The sequence below is a fragment of the Anguilla rostrata genome, chromosome 3 (genome assembly GCF_018555375.3).
Source record: "Anguilla rostrata isolate EN2019 chromosome 3, ASM1855537v3, whole genome shotgun sequence".
In the NCBI taxonomy this organism is placed as follows: Eukaryota; Metazoa; Chordata; class Actinopteri; order Anguilliformes; family Anguillidae; genus Anguilla; species Anguilla rostrata.
Window position 1 is genome coordinate 37,625,801 of NC_057935.1, and position 20,592 is coordinate 37,646,392.

General features: G+C 44.5%; 1 protein-coding gene across 7 annotated transcripts in view; it reads left to right on the top strand.

Moving 5' to 3' along the window:
* rbms1a (RNA binding motif, single stranded interacting protein 1a) overlaps positions 1–20,592 on the top strand; it is a 55,652-nt gene that overhangs the window by 24,957 nt on the left and 10,103 nt on the right. For all 7 annotated transcript variants that reach the window (XM_064327399.1, XM_064327396.1, XM_064327397.1 and 4 more), the window contains exons 3-5: positions 6,438–6,496; positions 9,643–9,734; positions 19,898–20,055. In XM_064327399.1, the coding sequence (XP_064183469.1) occupies positions 6,438–6,496; positions 9,643–9,734; positions 19,898–20,055 (309 nt within the window). The remainder of the gene's footprint in view (positions 1–6,437; positions 6,497–9,642; positions 9,735–19,897; positions 20,056–20,592) is intronic.

Below are 20,592 nucleotides of genomic sequence, written 5' to 3' on the forward strand. Positions count from 1 at the left end.
TGCAGGGCTGCAGGCCATAGACCCACTGACACGGTTAGGATTCCACACCACTTTCTGTGGGGCGCTACACTGCACCAAAACTCTTCACTTTAGCAGGATTATCCACCTGGCAACCCAATGAGTGCATTTCGAAAGATGGGAAGTTTAGCTGAAAAATGTGTCAATAAAAGTTATGAATTTTTAAATGTGTGGGGGAGAGTTTATTGAAAATTTGTAAGGGTCAGAGGAAATCCCAAGCGTCTGGTAAATGTATTGATGTACACTTTCCCAATTCGGCCCTGATCTGATTTTTTTTTTTTTAAATCTCCGACCCATTTAGCAGATGCTCAAGCTATTTACTTCATTAATGCTTTAATGGGCATGTAGCAAGCGTGTTCCAGCAGAAGGTAACATTCTGGTGACTTACCAGGAGGAATTCGTATGTCTCCCAAATAACAGATATGAACTTACCGTGGCCTGTAGCACGGCCAGCAAAACCTTTTCGCCGGGATTCGTGTATTTATTTTAAGAAAACGGCAAATACATTTTCAGTGCTCCTGAGTGGCTTATATACTAGCAGCTCTCACCATAGGCACAGGCTGAGCCCTTTAGCCACTGCATGTTACATTAATGTCACTGCTGACCTCGTCCCTCTGGTGGAAGGGAGGGCTTAAGTTGGTTGCTCGGGTTACAGCTGCATTTGATCCTCATAGTTACATACCAGGTATCAGCAGTTGTTGTCAGTGATAGAAATGTCTTCTCTGTCAATGGCAAAAGTTGAAAATATGGTTGTATTGAATTCCAATTGGACAGTTACAACTACAAGTTAAGATATGATGAACCTCTAATGTAAACTCGGTATAAAATATTATTTTCATTGATGCCAGCCAAATATGTCCACCCTCACGCCCCCTTTGTGCATATATTTGGACATGCCGGTTCTCCATTTTTGTAGGATCTATCTATCGTTTGTTGTGGCTTTATATCTGAGATTTAGATGGCTCCCATGTCCGTTCAGACCGCATCGGTTTGTCACATGTGGCATCTGAAAGCACGCAGGGGCTCAGTGCCTGTTTCCCTGAGCCCTCCCCTCTCCCGCACTGTAGGTTTATACTAAATCCTCAGCATTCCGTGCTGCCAGAGGTGCAGCTTCCTGCTACTTTAACAACAGACAGCCAGGAAGCCCGAACGTGACGTACCGGGTGCCAGCATCATTAATCCTATCCGTGAAGTGCGGGCGTGTGAGTGACGCAGTCAGCAGCAAATCGCATTGTCTGCAGTGACCGTGCCCAGCGAAAGGCACAGGAGAGCCTGGCGTCCGGCGAGAAGGCAAAGCTCCCGGCTTCATTGCTCCATTACAGCAGTGCTGCTACCTGTTCTGTCGAGAGTGCTGATTCATATACGACTCGGACAGTAACCAAATAGCTGGGTTTTCAAGATTAGTAGTCTTATTGCTGTTTATTTTATTAAAGGGGAATTTCACTTTATAACACTTCTGGGGTCATTTTCATACCGACCCGGGCTTTTGTGTGCACCCCAGAGGTAGCTTCCTTCAATATTTAGATATTTAGATACAGAGGCATCACTAGGGGGGTGCGGGGGGTACGGACCGCACCGGGTGACACCATCAGAGGGGAGTGATATTGAATTAGATATATACCCGTGTAAGCAAACCCCCCCCCATCCAATAGAAGCCCATTCAACATCAAACTCCACGTTGTAAACACACCTCCCTGCTTCTCGTGACTGATATTTTCCTTCTAATGAATGTGTCGCCCTTAAAATTTGATTAGTTATTTCATTTTAAATTTCTAACGTTAGAAACAAAGAACAGTTTGTTTTTTAGCACAAGTCCAAGTTGTACGGTTTCCGGTTTTTTCTTCTTCTTCGATTTTGTTTCACGGCAAAATCGAGAAGAAGCGAAGCAAAACATTCCGTTAACTTAGCATTGAAATCGGACAAACTAACGTCCGCTAGCTTTTGTTTGATGCGATATCGGTGTAATAATGAGGTGCATTTTACCCGGTTGTTATAATTTCTTTGAAAGCACATTTTCATAGTTTTCTACGCGATGCAACTTTGTGCCAGACATGGCTGGATGTAAACAGACAGACCAACATAACAGCCAAATAAGTTCGCAAATGAGGACTAAGGGCATGCAGTGACCACTTTGAAGGCACCGACTACCAAGGTGACCATCTGAAGCCTGGAGCTGTATCCACCGCTTTCCCATCGTTGGTCGAACTGCTTGAGGTAGGTACTAAGCGGGTTGGCTAACGCTATCGCGTCTGTCTGTGATACATAGGGTGTCTACGGTAACAGTTTGACAGCTTGCTGGCTGTTGTTATAGGGTTGTCACCATCCATTTATTTCGTCCTCAGGCATTTTCGGTTTCGCTAGCTAGTAGTAATACAACACTATTTCTACGACCAACCTAATGTTATTGTCTGCAGGTACGCCCACATCAGAAGTCGCGCAATGATATGCATCCTCGAGTTCGACACTAAACTGCCCGGGTCTACTTCCTGCATTTGTAAAGAAAAGCAACAAAACAGCGTAAAATATTAACATAATGAACTAACTAATTGAACAATGAAGGGCGACAGATTAATTAGAAGGAATATATCAGTCATGAGAAGCATTACATTACATTACATTTATTTGGCAGACGCTTTTATCCAAAGCAACGTACAAAAAGTGCATTTCATGGTCATGGTCATGGACATGTGTTTATGGCAGGGATGGCAGCCATGTGTTTATGGCAGGGACATGTGTTTACAATGAGTCTAACGTGGAGTTTGATGTTGAATGGGCTTCTGTTGGATGGGGGGGGGGGAGGGGGGGTTGCTCACACGGGTATATCTACATATCTAAATATATTGAAGCAAGCAACCTATAAACTGTCTGGGGTGCACACAAAAGCCCGGGTAGGTGTGAAAATGACCCCAGAAGTGTTATAAAGTGAAATTCCCCTTTAAGTCATTTTGGTGAGGCGTGTCTTGAAAAACCAGCTACTTTGTCAACCCGTGAGTCATATACGAATCAGCCCATTTGACTTTCTTCATCCGTCCTATGGGCACCAGGATTGTGCACCATCCAGAACTGAATTGTGAATGCCTCTTTCATTCCAGTTTAGTTCTTGAATTTGAATTGACCTTGAATTGAGGCAACGAACATGATGCAGAATTGAAATTCAAATTTGAATTAAAGTTGAATTAAAATTCAGTTCAGTGAAGCTCATATGCATACTTGGATGTAGCTTTTTTCCACGAAGGCTTTAGGCCTATATCTTAATATGGTTTGTACATTAAACATGATATCATACAGACAACGTTAAATGCTACTAAAGCATTATCTTAATTATTATTCATTTTAACAATGAGTATTTGTATTATGACTATTGGGATTATGTTCATTCTGATTTTAAAAAGTGCACGGTGAAGCAATGCAACATTTAATTTGAAAAGGAAGGGATTGTGGCTTTGAATATAAAACAAAATTGTATGAGGTCTAGAATGTGATAGTCTAAAACAATGGAATAAAAGGCAAACAATGATTGAAATTAGGTATGATTCTACATTAGGGAATAGATGGGAATCATTTCTAGAAATTATGCAGTTATTGGCATTTTTTGACAAATTATGTGTCACACGTAATGAAGTTCTCTTTATTTTTAATTTCAATTTATTTGAATTGCAGTGAATTGAATTCCACTTCCTGCCATTCCAATTCAACATCCTGTGGGGTGTGGCCAGTTCAATTCAAGTTCCAACTCTGTGAATGTGAATGTAAATCATAAAATTCTGATTTGCACCCATAACCTGGTGTTACGGTTTCATGGGAATATGATATCAATTCCCTTCTTTGAATAACTTCTTCATGGTTCCAAAGTATAGTTTAAAATGTGGATATGTGGTATGTGGATAACCTTGTGGTGTACATTCCTGCAGTACTGCAGCTATGCTAGTGTTTTAATCAGGTTTAGTTTTACAATAATAAAAGTCCCTATTTTGTCAGAACTTTTATGTGCTAGGTCTGAATCACCAAGCCTCCCCACGTTACACGCTGACTCTGTCTTGGCTTAGCCTGGCTTTACTCTCTGCCCCCTACCTGGGTGGGATCGACATCTGCCCCGGGGACTTTCCGCTAATGCTTTTTTTTCCTGCGTTCCGCTTTGAACTGTGGGGTGCACTTCTGGTTGGGATCGCCGCCAGATGTTGAAGGGCGGCAGCGTTCAGACAGAGGCTCAACCTCTGAGCAGCGCAAGGAGAAGCGATCTGTCTGGGTGATTCACGCCGGTGTCAATGCAAGCTCGGTTACCTCCCCACTTCCGCTGTGTGCCTTTAGGGTTTAGCGGTCGCTAAAAGAACCTGAGAAAATGTCACAGACGAGAACGTCAACGGCACTGGTCTCCGTGGTGATAAGTCAGCTGCGCAGAATCAAACGCTGGTTCATTTCTGTGTTGTATCAGTCTGAGTACGAATTTCCCAGCGGTTTTGACAGTATTCAGCCAGGTGAATGAATTTTCTCTGGCCTCGGCCTATAATTGAATTCCACTCTCTGCTACTTCAGGCAGGCTATTCCTTGATGATAACCAGAGGAATCAATGGCCTAGCTCTGAATAGTCAGAGGAGCTGCGATTAGTAACAGAGGCAGGATGAGGGTTTTAGAATTGAAGATGGGGGAAGAGGATGCACATTGTTCTCCAGTTCTGCTTCAGGATCGGTGTCCTATCTCATCTTCGCTCGTCTCCTCTGTCTGTCCTCAGCAGTCCCACAATGCAATTGCAAATTTTTAAACTTTGAGTTTTTTTTTTTTTTTTTTACTTCTGGCTGTTGAGAAGGCTGTAATTGGGAAATTCTGAAACGTCCTCCTTCTCTATGCAAACTGCAAGCGCGCACACTGCAGCAAGGAGCATGCTCAGTAGTGTGTCGCTCAGCTTTTTGCGGTTCAGTGGCTGGGGATGGAGTTCTGTTAACCCGCTCAGTAAGCCGAGCTTCTTACCCTTCCTCACCTCGCCTGTCCCGGAAATGGACCATGGCAAGCCAGCGACATTGTTAAAGTCGCTTCCTGCGGCTTTGTTTCTCAGGGCTGTAACCGTTTCTGTGCTCGTTCCAGTATCCCCCGCACCCCCCCCCCACCCCCTTAAGCTGGCCGAGTGCCAGTCAATTTGAGGCTCAGTAAGGTCACTTAAAGTCTTTTTTTTTTTGCCGAAGCAGATTTTTGAAGAACGCCGTTGGCATTTTATACGCCGACTGATAAACGTTCTGTTTGCGACGTCTCTCGGAGCAGCGAGGCCGCGCATACGTTTCAGCTCGATTGCGTTCTGTGGCGAGGAGGCGGCACAACACAGCTCACCGTCTTAAGAGTCTGTGGCTAAATAAGTTCATTTGTCTGGGCTCACAGGATGGGGGGGGGGGGGAGAGGGGTGTGTGACACTCGGTTATTTCTGTACTCTCACCTCTTTCCCATCATGCTGTGCCATTTTCATTCAATTACGTTTAATCAGAAACCCGCTGAGAATTCGGCAAATATTCTTCAATTAATGATGAAAAGAAACAGCTAACTGCTAACTGCCTCATCTAATGAGTTTGTTCTTTTAATGATATGCCCTTTCTTTCGGAGGTGTTGCAATACCTTATTATACTATAAAGTATTGTATTTCAATATAGCAAATGCATTATATTCATTTTCTGTAGGGGTCACTCCTATTATTACATTTATGAGCCAGTTGCATGACCTAGCTTATTAAGCAGTTGAACTGTGTATTTATTTTACGTCTTAGAATAATCTGTGACATGTGTTCTGGGGACTATGTTTGAATTGTGTTTTCATACATGTGCCCCTTTGGCCGTTCTTGTGATGACACTGGCGTAGCAATCGGAATCTGCTGAAGCATTAGGCTGAAGGAGGTTAATGTGTTTGAATGTGGTCGAATCGAGGGAAGTGTTCAGGCATTGCGGTTTTCTTCGTTCTGTCGCTCCGCTTTTCGGCTGCGCGCTTCAAAGCGCTCCTTCTCGGCCCTCCTCGTTCACAGTCACGCCGGGGGGAGGGGCTTGCTTCATTTACAAGCTCCAAAGTTTTTCACTGTAGACAGGTGGCTGCCAGTCCAGGTCAAGCGTCTGTCGCTAAAAGCCTGTGTCGTGGACCGCGGGTCGCGAGCCCAGAATCCTGATTTCGTTGGAAACTTCAGTTTTAGTGCCGCTTCGATAAAGTGCGTCGTTTTGTGTCCCTTCTCGGGCAGCCCGTCTTTCTGAAGCGCTACGTGGGTTCTCAACTGTGGTAGAGATTCAGTTTTTGGGTTTTAATGCGCCTGAACCCACGACCAAATAACTTTCCTGCTATTGATGCTGTGTGTTTGTGTGCAAGTCAAATGGTCACGAACTTAAGGCAGCAGACAGTCAACAGACAATATGCCACTCATGCAATTCTCTCTTTTCTTTTTTTTTTTTTTGTAGGTATGGCAAAATCGTATCGACGAAGGCCATCCTGGACAAGACGACAAACAAATGCAAAGGTGCGTGCGGCTGCTTCTCTTCCTTCTCCCCTTGTCAGAGAGAGCCCGCCGGCCGCCTAATTGGGCCGGACGGTTCATTTGGGGGCCTCGCGCCCCGCACATTCGTCTCTGTCCGCTCCCCGCCTGCCGAGGCTAACCGGTTTTGTAAACGCTTAGGCCCCGCCCTGCCCGCGACATCGAACCGGAGCGACGGAGTAATCCGCGGCACGCTTAATCCGTGCGCGGGCGTAAATTTACTTTCTATTTTTACGTCGCTATTTTTTTTTTTCCACTTTGAGTTGTATCAGAGCGTGGGGGAAAACTTTCCATAATCTGATATGTTTTGTACAAAGATGGACCCGGAGGACTCTGGTGACGATGACACCCCTCTAAAAATAGCGCGTCGCACGCGCGACCTCTCCCCGAGGCGCGGTGGCGGCGTAACGGGCCGCTGCGTAGCGGCTCCTGACAGCCGCGCGGCGTAGCGGACGGGAGAGCGGCGGTCGGCAGAGAGGGCTGCATCTTAATGACTCCTGGGACCGCGGCTTTCGTGGAACGGTTAGCGAACTTTTTTTTTACGCTCGTGCTCTTCGGCGGTCGGCTTGGCGCCGAAAAGGCGGTCTCGAGCTGTCATTTCCTGCGTGTAATACACGGGTGGGCGTGTCCGCCTTGTGGTGTTGCTTTACACCTTCTGGTCCTGGTGCCCTTACTAGAGTTAAAGCGAAAGATTGAGTAGCATGTATGTCATTATATTTGAGCTTAGCTCCTCTGCTAAGTAGCTAAAGCTGGCTAAAAGATTCCACTGTAGGGTGTGGCTCTGCTGAAGGGCAGCGTGTCAGTGTCGCGACCCCCGTGGTCCGGTGTCGACTCCTGACCCAGCCGCCAGGGAAGTGCGTGATTGGTTGTAGCGCCGAGGGAGGGAGGGAGGGGTCCAGCCGGCTGTACCCCTTCAATGCAGCGACTTCGCAGGGCAGCCAACGTTCTACAGAGCTGAGAGGATCACCTCCCGACGGTTGGCACTTTAGAAGAGAGCACGGAACTGTGATCTCCTCAGTTACCCAAGGGCACTGCAGCAGTGCGAAAAAAGCGGTTTGGCGAATTGAGCCCACCTGGGCATTTTTGCAGGTACCTGTGCAAGATGGCCGTTTCACACTCAGGTGGCATTGCAGGCTGGGAAAAAGAGGGCGAGTCTGTCTCTGTCAGTAAGTGGACGAACTGTGAAAGATCAGAACTCCAGCTTTTGATGATGAACGTCTTGCTTGCATTACCTATAGACCACACAATACTGTGCCCTCCAACAGTATGTCTGCTTTAAGGCTATTGTGGAGACTCGACACAAAAAAAAACTTGTCTCTGCAAGACGGTAAAACATGAGGCTGGAAACACCATGAAATAAAAGCTGATTGCCCCTGCTTTTTCTTTTATTTTTGCTATATACTTAAGGCATTTAGATTTGAGATTTTTTTTTTTTTAAAAGAACATGAGACAAAATTGAAGTCGATCAGCTTTTATTTCATACCCTGATTTTATGTTGAGTCCCCCCAAATGCCTTAAGTACATTTGTACAAAAATAACAAATCTCGCTCTACTGTTACCATACTTTTGGATGGCACTATATTTGTTGTAGTAATACTAAGAGAAAGGATAAAAAGTATGAGCCTGTTTTGATCTGCAGTTTTGATAAAGTTACTATATCCATTGTTTACATAGGAAGGCAGGTTTGCTGGATATCTATGCAATGCTACCGGAACGCCTTCATTCCACCGCTGGTCATTATGGAGAGGTCCGAACGCACGCAGGTCCTAAGCTGATACGAGCTGAATGCAGTGCACTCTTTTTCACGGTCCTGATTGGCTGCGGAGCGCGGAATGCCAGCCTGTCAGCCCGCAGCCGCGTCGCTCGCAGCTCGCGGGAGCGCCGCGCGCTGGGAGTCGGTTACCGGGCAGACAGGTGGGGAACGGGGCGGCGGCTCTGCCAGTCGCCGCACCTCGGCTTGTTTTTCACATCCGCCCTGCCCCGACCGTGGCTCCGCCCGGTTCCGCCCTCCTCCAGTAAGCTCCGCCCCCCCTCCTCTTACAAAAGCGTGACTTTTGGCTAGTGCCGCTGGGACCGTGTTAGGTAAGCCAGGAATGGCAGCTTTGTTGCGCAGTCAGTTGAAGTGCCAAGAGAAAGCCCTGGACAAGCGAATCGGTCACACAGCACCCCCCCCCCCTTTCCCCCACTTAAAAACAAAAAAGAAAGAAATGGCACAGGGTCATATTTTGCGTGCTTCGGTGTTGACACAGCTTGGTTTATTTTGGAATTCAGCACTATTGTACCTCGATCAGTGTTCTTATTTTCATTTTTTATGGCTTGAGATTTACAAAACTTAAGTGTAATTTTGAGTTGTAATTATTAGTCATTGTAAATGCCTGCTATTAAACTGACTGCTATACACATTTGCTATATACATACAAGGTTCTTAGTCTTTGTGCATGGGTGCGTGCGTGCGCGTGTGCATGTGTGTGTGTGCGCACATGTGCGTGCGTGTGTATGAATGTGTGTTCTGTATTTATAAATACAGGACCTAAAACCGATGAACAATGACATATAATCTTTGACAACGGATTGTTTGTTTACCAGTGCTACAGAATAGAATTGATACTGCTAGATATAGACATTGTTTTCTGCGGTGATTAGGTCAGAGGCTACCTTTCTCTATTTGTTTGGCAGAAAAGAAGAACGTGCCTGTGCCTGTTCCTGTCTTTGCTAAATATTGCAGTTTAGGCCTGCTGAAGTGTAGTTCTTTGGCAGTGTGAGGTGACCTGAACCATGAGAATCTCTCAAACAGACTTTTTCCCTTGCAGTGTAGAAAAACAAGATCAAGTGCAGTACATATTAATGGTATATCTGTGGGGGACAGCTTTCCATTTGCTTTCTTTAACCGTATAGCCATGTGAGGTCAACTACAGCAGGTCATGCAGAGGTCAACTACAGCATCAGTCAACGTTTCTACATCCAGTTCTGTATAAATGAGTGTTTTTCATTAGGTTGGGTTGTAGGCTCTGTGCCCAAGGTTTTGTCCCTTGCCGTCGTCTGACAGTTGACCACGGAGGCCGTGGACATTAGCCTGTCCGCACACGGAGTGGAAGAGAAGATGGCTGACTCTGTGCTTCCCTGTCCCGCAGGTTACGGCTTCGTGGACTTCGACAGCCCAGCTGCCGCTCAGAAGGCGGTCTCGGCCCTGAAGACCAACGGGGTCCAGGCCCAGATGGCTAAGGTAGGAGCTCATTTCCTTTCCGCTTGCGCTGCTCTCGCCAAGCTGCTGACAGCCCTGCCAAGCTACTGAAGAGGGCAAGCGGCTAATGGTCTCTAAGTCGGCTCCAGCGCTACCAAGGTGTAGGATCTCATGCCATTAATAGCGCAGATACGTATACATCTGATCCGTATTCGAACCAGATGGTCAGCTCCAGCACGCTTTCCTGTCCTTATTCCAGGAAGATTCAGCTGGTACCAGGAGACTCCAGTGCTGTCTGCATCGCTGCGCTAGATATAGATATTCTGTCCTTGGCCCCCTCATGAATATTCATAATGAGCCACCAGTCAGTGCTAAGAATACAGAGCTGACCATCTGTTTAGTATATAGACAATCTGTGATAACAGTCACAGCAGAGGAGGTGCACCCCTCTCGTACTCTCCAGATGGTTGTGCTTGCGTGTCTTAAGATTCAACCAGTTGTTTGACTCTGATGTGAAGATATCTTGAGTAAGAGATGGCCAGCGATGGTTTGTGAACAGAAGTACTCACACATGCGAAAGGTTGAAGTGCTGGTGCTGTCTATTGGAGCAATTATGAACTGCATAATGAAAAATTCAGAAAGAAAAATGCACTTTACTATTTTTTGATTTATTGAAGTACTGTAAAATGCGTAAAAAGCCAAAAAAAAGTACACGCGTCACACACAAGGAAAAATGAAGCGCACACAAACGTGCACCTACACACACGCACGCATATTCTTTCGTTTTCTCACACATGTACTGTACGTGTGTTTGGCCATGTAGTCTAAAGCATGCAAACAAGCTAACATTTGTATTGTTTCATGAACTTACATTCATATTGATAAGAAATACGCAGAGAGAGAGAGATCATTAAATAAACAAACCAACAGAAATAGTCTTCTTTCACCCTCATGGGATCAGGGTGAAAATGACAGACGACTAAGACAAAATAAACCAAAACACCACGACGGCTTTTCACCTGGTTTCTCTCAGACTCTTTTGGCAAGTCAGTTCCCGGTATCAGCCGCCTACGGTGGAGAGTAGCGCACTTATAAGCCCTGGGCTGATTTCTTAATGCCATCAAAGTTTGTGTGCCTACTTAACTGCTTATTGCTGAGAGCTGGGTTTATCACCCCTTAATGAACCTAAATAAAGAAATGTGATGAATTGTGCCTCTGATTAAGGTGGGAGCCAAAATGGCTGCCATGTCCCCAGCTTTTAGGCTGTTAAATGCAAAAAAAAAAGGAGAAAAGAAGGATTTCTGTACGCGGTCTGCGATTTTCATCAGCGGCGGTTTCTGACACGTGGTCGTCTCAGGCGGACCTCTTGGAGAAGGGCACGGGGCCAGCGGCGCTGACGGACAAATCCGAGGATGCACGCTCCGGAGGACGCGGCGTGATTTAGGGAGGGAGGGGTTGACACGTTGACCGAGGCATGCGGGGGTCATGTGGACCGTATGCGTCTCAAGCCGGGCACCCACCGCACGCGTATCGGCCGCGAGCGCACTACGCGCGTATTACGCGCGTAACTGAAGCGTAGTTGAAGTACTGTTATTACAACGGCAGCGGGCGACGTCGTCTCCACCAGATGCGAACGCGTCGCGTACCGGCTGCGAAGCTCGCGCGACACAAGCGAACTGAAGCGTAGTTTTTCGCTTCAGTTCTATTTTTTCGGCTTGTCGCGCGTCACGATGGCCTGTTTATACACAGAAATATGCTCTAAAATGCTAGGTATACATGCTCTGATTTATATTTCATCCTTATATTACTGGGGGTGTGTCCCTAGTTACCTCCCAGATATTTTATAAGCACCAAAAAAAAAATACAAGCCTTTTCGTTTTGTAAAAATAAATAAATAAATAACTGGAACCTGGGGAAAAGGCAAACATTACTGGGGGTGTGTCCCTAGTTACCTCCCAGATATTTTATAAGCACAAAAAAAAAAATACAAGCCGTTTCGTTTTGTAAAAATAAATAAATAAATAAATAAATAAATAACTGGAACCTGGGGAAAAGGCAAACTTAGTTTCGCTGTCTTATTTTGCGGAGGGGGTGGGGTAAATTTGAAAATACACCACAGAAAGACGGAGCCTATTGAATGACGTAGAAGTGAATGCACCGAGAAGCCGTTTGTTAGCTCGAGTTTTGGAAGGTAGTTTTTAACCAACCATTGCTCAGCCTATTTGACTTCTCCGATGTCTTCGTTCGCCGTGCTTTCAAAAAGGGCTTGTTAATAAAAATCAGATAATCCACAGATCTTTAAAAAAATCAGATTATTTAGTGGTCTTGCCGATGAAAATGCACCTATTTTATAAATGAAGTTGTAAGCAAGCCTTTATTGCACTTTTACTTCAAAGCTTCCGGTGTTCATGGCGTTGTGTTCATATTCCTTCAAGATTAAACTGTTACTGTCTTTTTCATGATTAGCTGATTTTACTAAATCTGATCATATAAATGTTTTGACGTGAATGACAAGACAACACGGGAATTCCCAATGGTTGATTACGGATTATTTATTATTATTATGATCATTACATATTCTTCATGAAATTGGCACGCTTGTTAACCAAGCAAATAAATTAATACAGTTTGAGATTGATTGTTATGCAGGCTACGTTGCGATTTAAGTTTATGGTAATTCTTGAAAGCGTTTACTTTCTCACGTATTTACGAGTTAACGAAATATTACCAAATTAACAAACTGAAAAAGGTCTCTCACCAAAGTATTCACTTAACCCATAATCAACAGTCGTGAACAAACGTGAAATACACGATGTAATCCCACTGCAGACTGCGAGAGCAACTCGCTTTTACGCAAGCCTTTGCGCGACACAAACGGAACCAGTGGAGACACCCTACGCGTCGCGCCGTGCTGCTTCGCCCTGCTGTTTACGCGACGCGTGCGGTGGGTGCCCGGCTTCAGAAGCGGGGGTCTGCTGCGCGCGAGGTGGGGGGAGTCACTGCGGTGGTCTCTCCCTGTCAATGAGGAATGTTGAGGTCATCCCGAAAGGTCTTTGAAGGCCCGCCTGCCAACCCCGGGCCGTATTTCAAAGTCCGCTCTGCCTAACAGATTTCAGCGGTGCTGGATGTGTGACTATCATTGTTCACATTTTGTTTCATTTGTTTTGTCCATGTGTTCCTTTATTAATGGCTGAATATTGGCTGTTGAAATGGGTATAGCCGTTAGCATTTGCAGAACAATGCAGTCAGAGGCACTGGTTTTCATATTAATGTCTGAAGTCTTTAACTTCCTGTGCACAGAGGAAGTAGCAAGCGCGTTAGCATATTGGCGGGAGATAACAGTAATAAGTGGACAGTAATGTGGAGTGAAGATTTCTCAGAGCTCCCTGTTAAAGACTGATAACAATCAGAAAGATAATGATGACTGTAAAGGAAGAGGTGGGAAACTGCAAGCACAAAAGTACCTTCTCGGTAACTTCAAATGTTTTTTGAGATGAGATTAAGGTCATCGGCAGTAATTGGAAACTGGAGATTTGAGAATTCTGGGTATTTAAAGTTATTTACAGCTTAAAGTTATGTGTGTGTTATAATGTTTTAATTTCTTCACTGGCATGTGAAGAAATCATCAGATACTACAATATTAGTGGCACTAGAGAGAGAGGTTCAGATGGTGCGTCGGTATACTCAGTAATGATTTGTGCTGGAGGATTGATTAGCTCAGGTTTCACTGGTTGTGCTTTCGTTAGATTGTGTCTCCTGAAATGAGTAGCAGCCTAGCCTACACAACTTGCATCTATTTTCAGATTTGTATGTATAATAGCCTATTATTTGGGCCCATTTGGAAACAGAAGATCTGTTAATGACACAGCTTCCGACTTTTATTCAAATGTACAGTTCTGTAAGTTGGAAGATGGCCTTTTTTTAGTTTTAGACCAACTTTTTATGATTTTGGATAATGTTTGTGGGTCTTGTTACAAGAGAGTTCTGGAGTTAACTCCAAAATTGAGGAAGGGAAGTTGGTGTGAAGTGGTTTACTTTAAAAGTGTGTTAAAGCAATGAAGTAGAAACAGAGCTTCAGAAATAGTTTAACAGAGAATTGTTGTTGGCTAACAAGGGATAGATTTTGAAGTGAATGTAATTATCACATTATAATATTACATTTTTATAGCGATTGCAGTTCTTTGCAATTTATTCAAGAGTTGCCCTGGGAGCTTCTGGTAGGATGAGACTCAGGAGATGATTCAGGATATGGTCAATTTTGCTTTTCCAAAACTTAGAATTTAGGCTCATTCTTGGGCTAAAATTTTTTTTTTTTTGCACGAACAAGCAGGCAAGCAGAAGGTAGCTGCTTTAGCAATTAAGGGGAGGCTCTGAGCAGACATTTTAAATATCTTTGCAATACATCCGAGTAGCATATCTTAAATCCTAGAAGGCTGTTTATTGACTGTTGGGGACCTGATTGTTTTCGCAGAAAAATGGGATTTAATGTGCTAGAACATAATAGGGAGAATAATATTCTCATAATGAAACGAATCTGGAAAGCATTCTTTAGTATTTATTCACAAATGGTTTTCCCATTTGTGTTATCCGAGATGGTGCACTCTGGAGAGGAGGTTAGGCCTGGTTTCTGTTTGGTGGCTTTCTTTGGACATGTTTGTTACTCACTTGTAGTCTCTGGTTCGGAGGAATTTTTAAGGAAGTCAGGCTGGTAACATGTTCAAAGAACAGAGGAATAGGTAAGGAAAGCAGGCCTGCTGATTCAAGATGTGTGTGAAAGTTAACCAGAAAGGTAAAGATAGACTGTATGCATCTTTACACATTATATGAAGTCCGTGGGAGTTTTGGTGTGGAATGCTTGTGTGCATGTGTTTTGGACCAGTCGCAGACAAGCAGTGAGTATATGTGTGAACGGAAATGAAGGGTCACCTTATCAGCCATGTCTATGTTGGTTCCAGTGTAATGGAAATGTTTTTGGTTAAATGGATCTTTGAAAGTAATTGTAGGCTAATTGTTATACATTTAGGGTCCTCCTTTTCAACTCTCAGTTCCTAGACATTATCATGGAATTATGACTTTTGAGAATGTAACTACAGTAACTGGGCGGAGTCTTTGAGATGTTGAAGTGGGTTCCTGTCCTCCAAGTGACGGAGAAGTGTTTATTAGAAAGCATGGAGGGGCTATCCTCTCTTCCCGGCAGTGATCAGACCGGGGGGCGGGGCGGCTGTTTCCCAGCTCTGTCCTAACCTCAATCAATGCTGAGTCATTCAGGAAAGTCGGTTACGTCTTTGAGAGAAGTCAAGCCAGCTTGCTTCAGTGCAGAAATGAGCGCGTAACAGCCCTGAGAAATATTTGTCATGGTGCAGACAGATTTCTGAGAAAGAAATAGACTCTCTGGCTTTCATTTATTACTGAGCCTTCAGAAGACTGTGGATTAGACGTGTTTCATCATTCACTTTGAAGAAGGCCACTTTGTCCTAATACTGTGTTGTTGAGGCCTCTACCAGGCCTTGAACATACACTGAAGCTGTTTTGACTGCTGTTTCAGTTGAATTTAACATTTAAATCATTTGGCAGACAAGAAAGACTCTTTCGAGTGTCAGTTGGGAAGAGAGTTCCCATTGTGTTCCCGCTTCAAAAAGAAAGTATACTGTAACGAGTGGGGGTTAACGGTGGTTTTGCATTCTGGGACACAGGAAAGGGTAGTAAATAATAGGAGGTTGCCGTGGTAACAGCCCAGTTAAGCCAGCGAATTGGACCTTGAAGGCTAAACACAATGACACTCAAATGAAATTTCCTGTGAACTCTGGCAGCACAGTGCAAGCTGGCTTGACATGCTTCCCCCACCCCCATTTAAGTTTTAATTAAGATAAGACTGTTTTGTCTGCTGTGCCCAAATTTAATCTAGGTTTTGTTCAAGGGTAAAAGGACCACTGAAGAGGTTTAAAAAGTTGGAGTGTTTCCGATAATTTTAGTCTCATTATAACTGTGACTTCCATGGCTCTTAACCTTTTTGCTTGAAAGCGGCGTGCTCATTATTTAAGAGCGAAGCCGGTCAGTAAGTTCTACATTTTATCTTAAGCACTTGGCAGGGGTGCTTCTGTTTGGTCTTGTTTGTGATACTGAAATCAAGGAAACTTTTTTATTTTCAAACACGTCCAGCTAGGCAGTCGAAAGGCTCATATATTCCAGATTTAAGTTATATTCATGCTTAAATGTTTCTCTTTACCACAGCGTACCATAGATATTAACTCACTATGGAGATTGTGGCACCTGTTGTACTCATCTGATGAATGGAGTGCAACTGCTTTGTTTGAGCCAAGCCAGGGCTGCCAGCGGTATGGTGTGGTGTTCAGCGGGCCAGAACCATTCCCCTGTCACGTGACCGAGTCTCAGCGAGCCCACGCGGTCGGGGCCATGGGCATTCTGCAGTGGAAGGCAGGCGTTAAATCCCCCTCAGCCAGCGGACCTTGCCCCGTGCAGGTCGGCCTCCGTCACATGACGTCTAACGTAGCGACTGTTTTCGCCGGCGACCTCGTACATCGTTCATTACAAAAACAGATGTCATATCCGCTCGCCAAATTTCTTTCTGTGCCTTTCAAGAACGCAGGGAAGGGTTCTCTGCCCCTCTTAATTTCTTTCATATGATGGCCCGAGACTTTTTCTGGAGAAGGGTGTGTGCTGTGTGTGACCTTGGGGTGAAATATGTATGCTAATTACCTAGATTTCGATATTTGAAGTGAAAGTACTAACTTTACTGCTGGAAACCCTACTGAAAACTGAAGTGGCTAGGTTCCTAGATTTCTCCCTAGTTTAGCAATGAAAGGGAAATGCTAAATTGTGTGCTGTTGCACAGTAGATTGGTTCAAGAAGCAGGTCAGTTTTTATATTATGAAACTATAATATATTTTGTATAATATATTATGTGCTGGCGATTGCAACTGCATCATGTGGTGAGCTGAAACAATGCAAACACAGTTGACTGGCTTGATTCATTTATTAAGCTGGAACAAAAATAACGAGAATACTCGTCAAATAATGAGTGGGAAACTAAGAACCAAAAATGGTCCATACAAAGAATGTCCATGACAGAAATCCCTGTGGTCCACCACGCAGCAATTCACAAGAAAAAGATCCTTCCTTTAGGTCAGTGGTGACCAACCCTGTTCCTGGAGATCCACCATCCTGTAGGTTTTCATTTCAACTCTAGTTTGGCACACCTGAGTCTACTAATTAGCAGCTCAAAAACATCTCTGGCTGTTGAGTGAGGTGTCCTTTGTAAGGGTTGGAATGAAAACCTACAGGATGGTAGCTCTCCGGGAACTGGGATGACTACCACTGCTTTAGGCCTTTGGTAGCAAGGCCCTTTTATCCAGCCCACTGATTAGGCAATGGGTAGCAGCTGAGCTAACTGGAATGAGCTTCAGCTGTTACCCTGTTACCCAGGGGCAGTGTCCCATGTCCCTTCCTGGCACCAAAATTCTGTATTATGAAACTATTATGGAAATTTTCCAACCGGTTATGATCCTCTGTCTGTTTTGTCAGGGATTATTACTATCGGGAAATCTGTGTTGAAGTGCTTTATGCGAAGTTCACGATGCAATTCGTTTAATCTCCTTTTCTTTTTATTTATTTGTACACACATAAAATACATATACACAGTGTTTAAAAGGGACAAAAACACAGTCTTGGGCCCGACTGTGTGATTTTCAGTGGCTTCGTGTCCTGCGGAGTGAGGGAAATGCGAGCTGGGAAAAATAAAGAAGTGAAAAGGGCAGAGAAGGGACAGAAAGATGTGAAGACTTTGTCATTTCGGCAGGATGTGTGGCGCGGTCCGCAGGGCACCACATGGCGCTTCGCGGGTGGGGGTTCGAGCCCCCGTCATGCCACCTTCTGACCTGTCATCTCTAACCCTCTCTGTTTTCTGCCTGTCTGGATAAAGCAGAACTGGTTGGACTATCTGCTCTCCTTTTCATGTTTAAGAAAAGAAATATATGATTTCAATATTTTGGGTTCAAGAAACAAACATTATTCCATATACTGCTTTATCTTTGTAACCTTAGAAGCATAGTGTATTTATGTAAACTATTATGTTACAATGGTACAATCAAAAGTCATGCAAGATGAAGGGAAACATTAAATCCCCTAAAAAGATTCTATTTGTTTTTCTGTAGTAGCATTTGCAAATGCGGAATAACTATTTAATAAAACAAATGCATAGTTTGCTCAGTATGTGCATAGGACATTATCTTGACAGTGCTAAAAACACACACATACACACTGTTTAACAGTTAAACAAATAAAAAAATTGGACTACCAGTAATACAAATTAACCACAATTAAGACAGCAAAATATAGGTTTATACCGAGCAATATATAAATCAGTATTTTGTTGTCTTACTTGTGATTCTTCTGTGTTTACAGTTGCACCATTTTAAGCTCTTTATTATGACAGACGCAAAAAGACAAGCCTTAAAGAAAAGTCACTCTGTGAATTGAAAATACACTTGAAATTCTTTAAAAAAAAATAGACAGGGCCATGTGTCAAAGTTGATAGTGGTTGACATGACAACAGGGAGGACAAAATCAAGCAATTTGCATAAGAGGCCAAAGATAGCAAGGTTGCTGAAGAGGAGACATGCCATTAAAGCATTAATTAATGCTCTAATGAGACTAGCGCTGGTTTGATTATTTCTTCATTTAAATTAACGATTATTGCTACAAAATAAAAGCAGTCTATTTAAAAAATAAGGCTACTGAAGTGTAGGAGTCAGTCCAATGTCCAAAGTTTAAAGATTAAAATTAGTATATTTTCAAGGTGCTTTCAACTTTCACAGAAAGATCTGAACATCCCTGGTTTCCCAGTCTTTTGTATACTAAAGCAGCTGTCTCTGCTTGAACACACATTACCTGTTCTATTTGCGCCCCGATTACTTTTTACATCCATTTTTTTGTTCATTATTAGTCTTTCTCAACCTGACAGACGTCTCAGCCAGCTCACCTGAAGCTCATTAAAAACGGAGCGATTTGAGCTGAGGAAACACGAATAGGAGGACTGTTAGATGCTGACACGGCGCTGTCACGCAAGGCTGGTATTCCAGATTTGACGTTTACTTCGTAGCTTTGCCTCCCAGCTTTTCCCCGTGTGGATCCTTCTGGGAACGAGATGGACACCAGACTGGGATTTCACACGTCGAATCGCCTCCTGGATCGGACAGCGAGCCCACCCCCGATATCAAACTGAGGACATGGATCCAGTGGGAGGAGTTATGCAAATGAGGAGCCAGACTTTTTGCGATTCTCTTTTCGTTTCGGAATCGAAGTCAAAGGCAAAAACGGGGAATTGGCATTCCCCTTGCGCGCTCTCCTCCGTCCTTCAATTTAATTTGAGCTTGGCATTGCGTTGCGGGTTAGGGCAGAAGAGCCGTTAGCCTTCTCCTACTTTCCAGACAGCTCGTAAGAAAGAGCGCCCGGAGTAGGCCAATAACATCGCGCATAAAAGAAGTGTGATCTTTGAGGTCAAAGTCGGCGGCGGTGTGGTTGTGTTCACGAGCCGTGAATAAAACTGCCAAAGAAGAACAGTTCTGCTCCTCCCTCCCCTCTGCCTTCCTCCGTCGGCGTTTGTAATCTAGCCCTTCCCTTCCTTTGCTCGACACGACTGTTGAAAGCGCGTTGTTGCACGGCTGTAAATATAGATTTTTGGCATTAATCCAGTGACGTACAATAATGGTAAATTAATGCAGTCTTCCTCTTACGGCCGGTCTGTGTTGGGCACTGCGGCTGTGAATATTAATGTCGAGCGGCCGCTCCCCAGGGGCCTGTGTTTCCACTTCTTATTTCTGCTGACGGTATTAAAATCCTCAGGAGGAGGAGGAGGAGGAGGAGGAGGAGCGGCCGACGTGCTTCTGAGCCGGCCGTGGGCCGAATGCAAATCCCCGGCTCCTTTCTCAGCTGAAAAGCAAACGATGGAGATGGGCGAAGAAAGAGCTGCGCGGTGGCTAGGTTTAACCTCGTGCCTCCTGTCAGAAAGACGTGCTCGTACGACATCTCTGACCGTTAGAACCTGTGGTTAAAAATAGCTACGTGAATTAAAAAAAGAATTTAAAAAAAAGTTTGAGAATATGGAGAACAGTCTTGTCATGCAGTGCTTTCTTTCTTTTCTTTCTCATTTTTTCTCCCTCTCCTTCTTTCTTTCTTTCTTTCTCCAGCAACAAGAGCAGGACCCGACCAACCTGTACATCTCCAACCTGCCCCCCTCCATGGACGAGCAGGAGCTGGAGAACATGCTGAAGCCTTTCGGACAGGTCATCTCCACCCGCATACTGAGGGACTCCAGCGGGGCCAGCCGCGGCGTGGGCTTCGCGCGGTGAGGGGCCGCCGCCGTCAGCCAATTAGACGCGCGCAATTTAAAGGGCGCCCGCGGTCGCCCTGTCTGAAAAGAGACAAACTAGCGGCGCGCAGTCTTGCCTGTGTCGTTTCTGTGTTTTTTTTTTTTTGTCAGCTCCCTGCACATTTCGAATGGTCATTAGGGAAAAGAACTCGGGGAGGTCTTTAATTAGCGTTTGTGTCAATTCCATTTCAGTACAGTCTATTCAGGACGGGAATTGAAATTCAGTTCATTCATTGATAAATCACCCCTACAAAACGGGGGAATTTTTTGTCCTAAATTGACCGGGCTGAAATTGAGCGCAAACCTGTACAAGACGGTGCTTACTGGGACCTGCCAGCTCCGGTTGGTCATTAAGAGGCAGTGTGCTGTTTGTTATTAAAATTTTCAGTTGCACGAAAGCATGTTTTTTTTTTCTTGAGGAGGAAAACATGTATTTTTTTTCTTGAGCAGGGCCAGTTAATTTGTTACGGTGGGCCCTGCTCTCGGGGCGATTTTATAGCGGCTGCATCATGT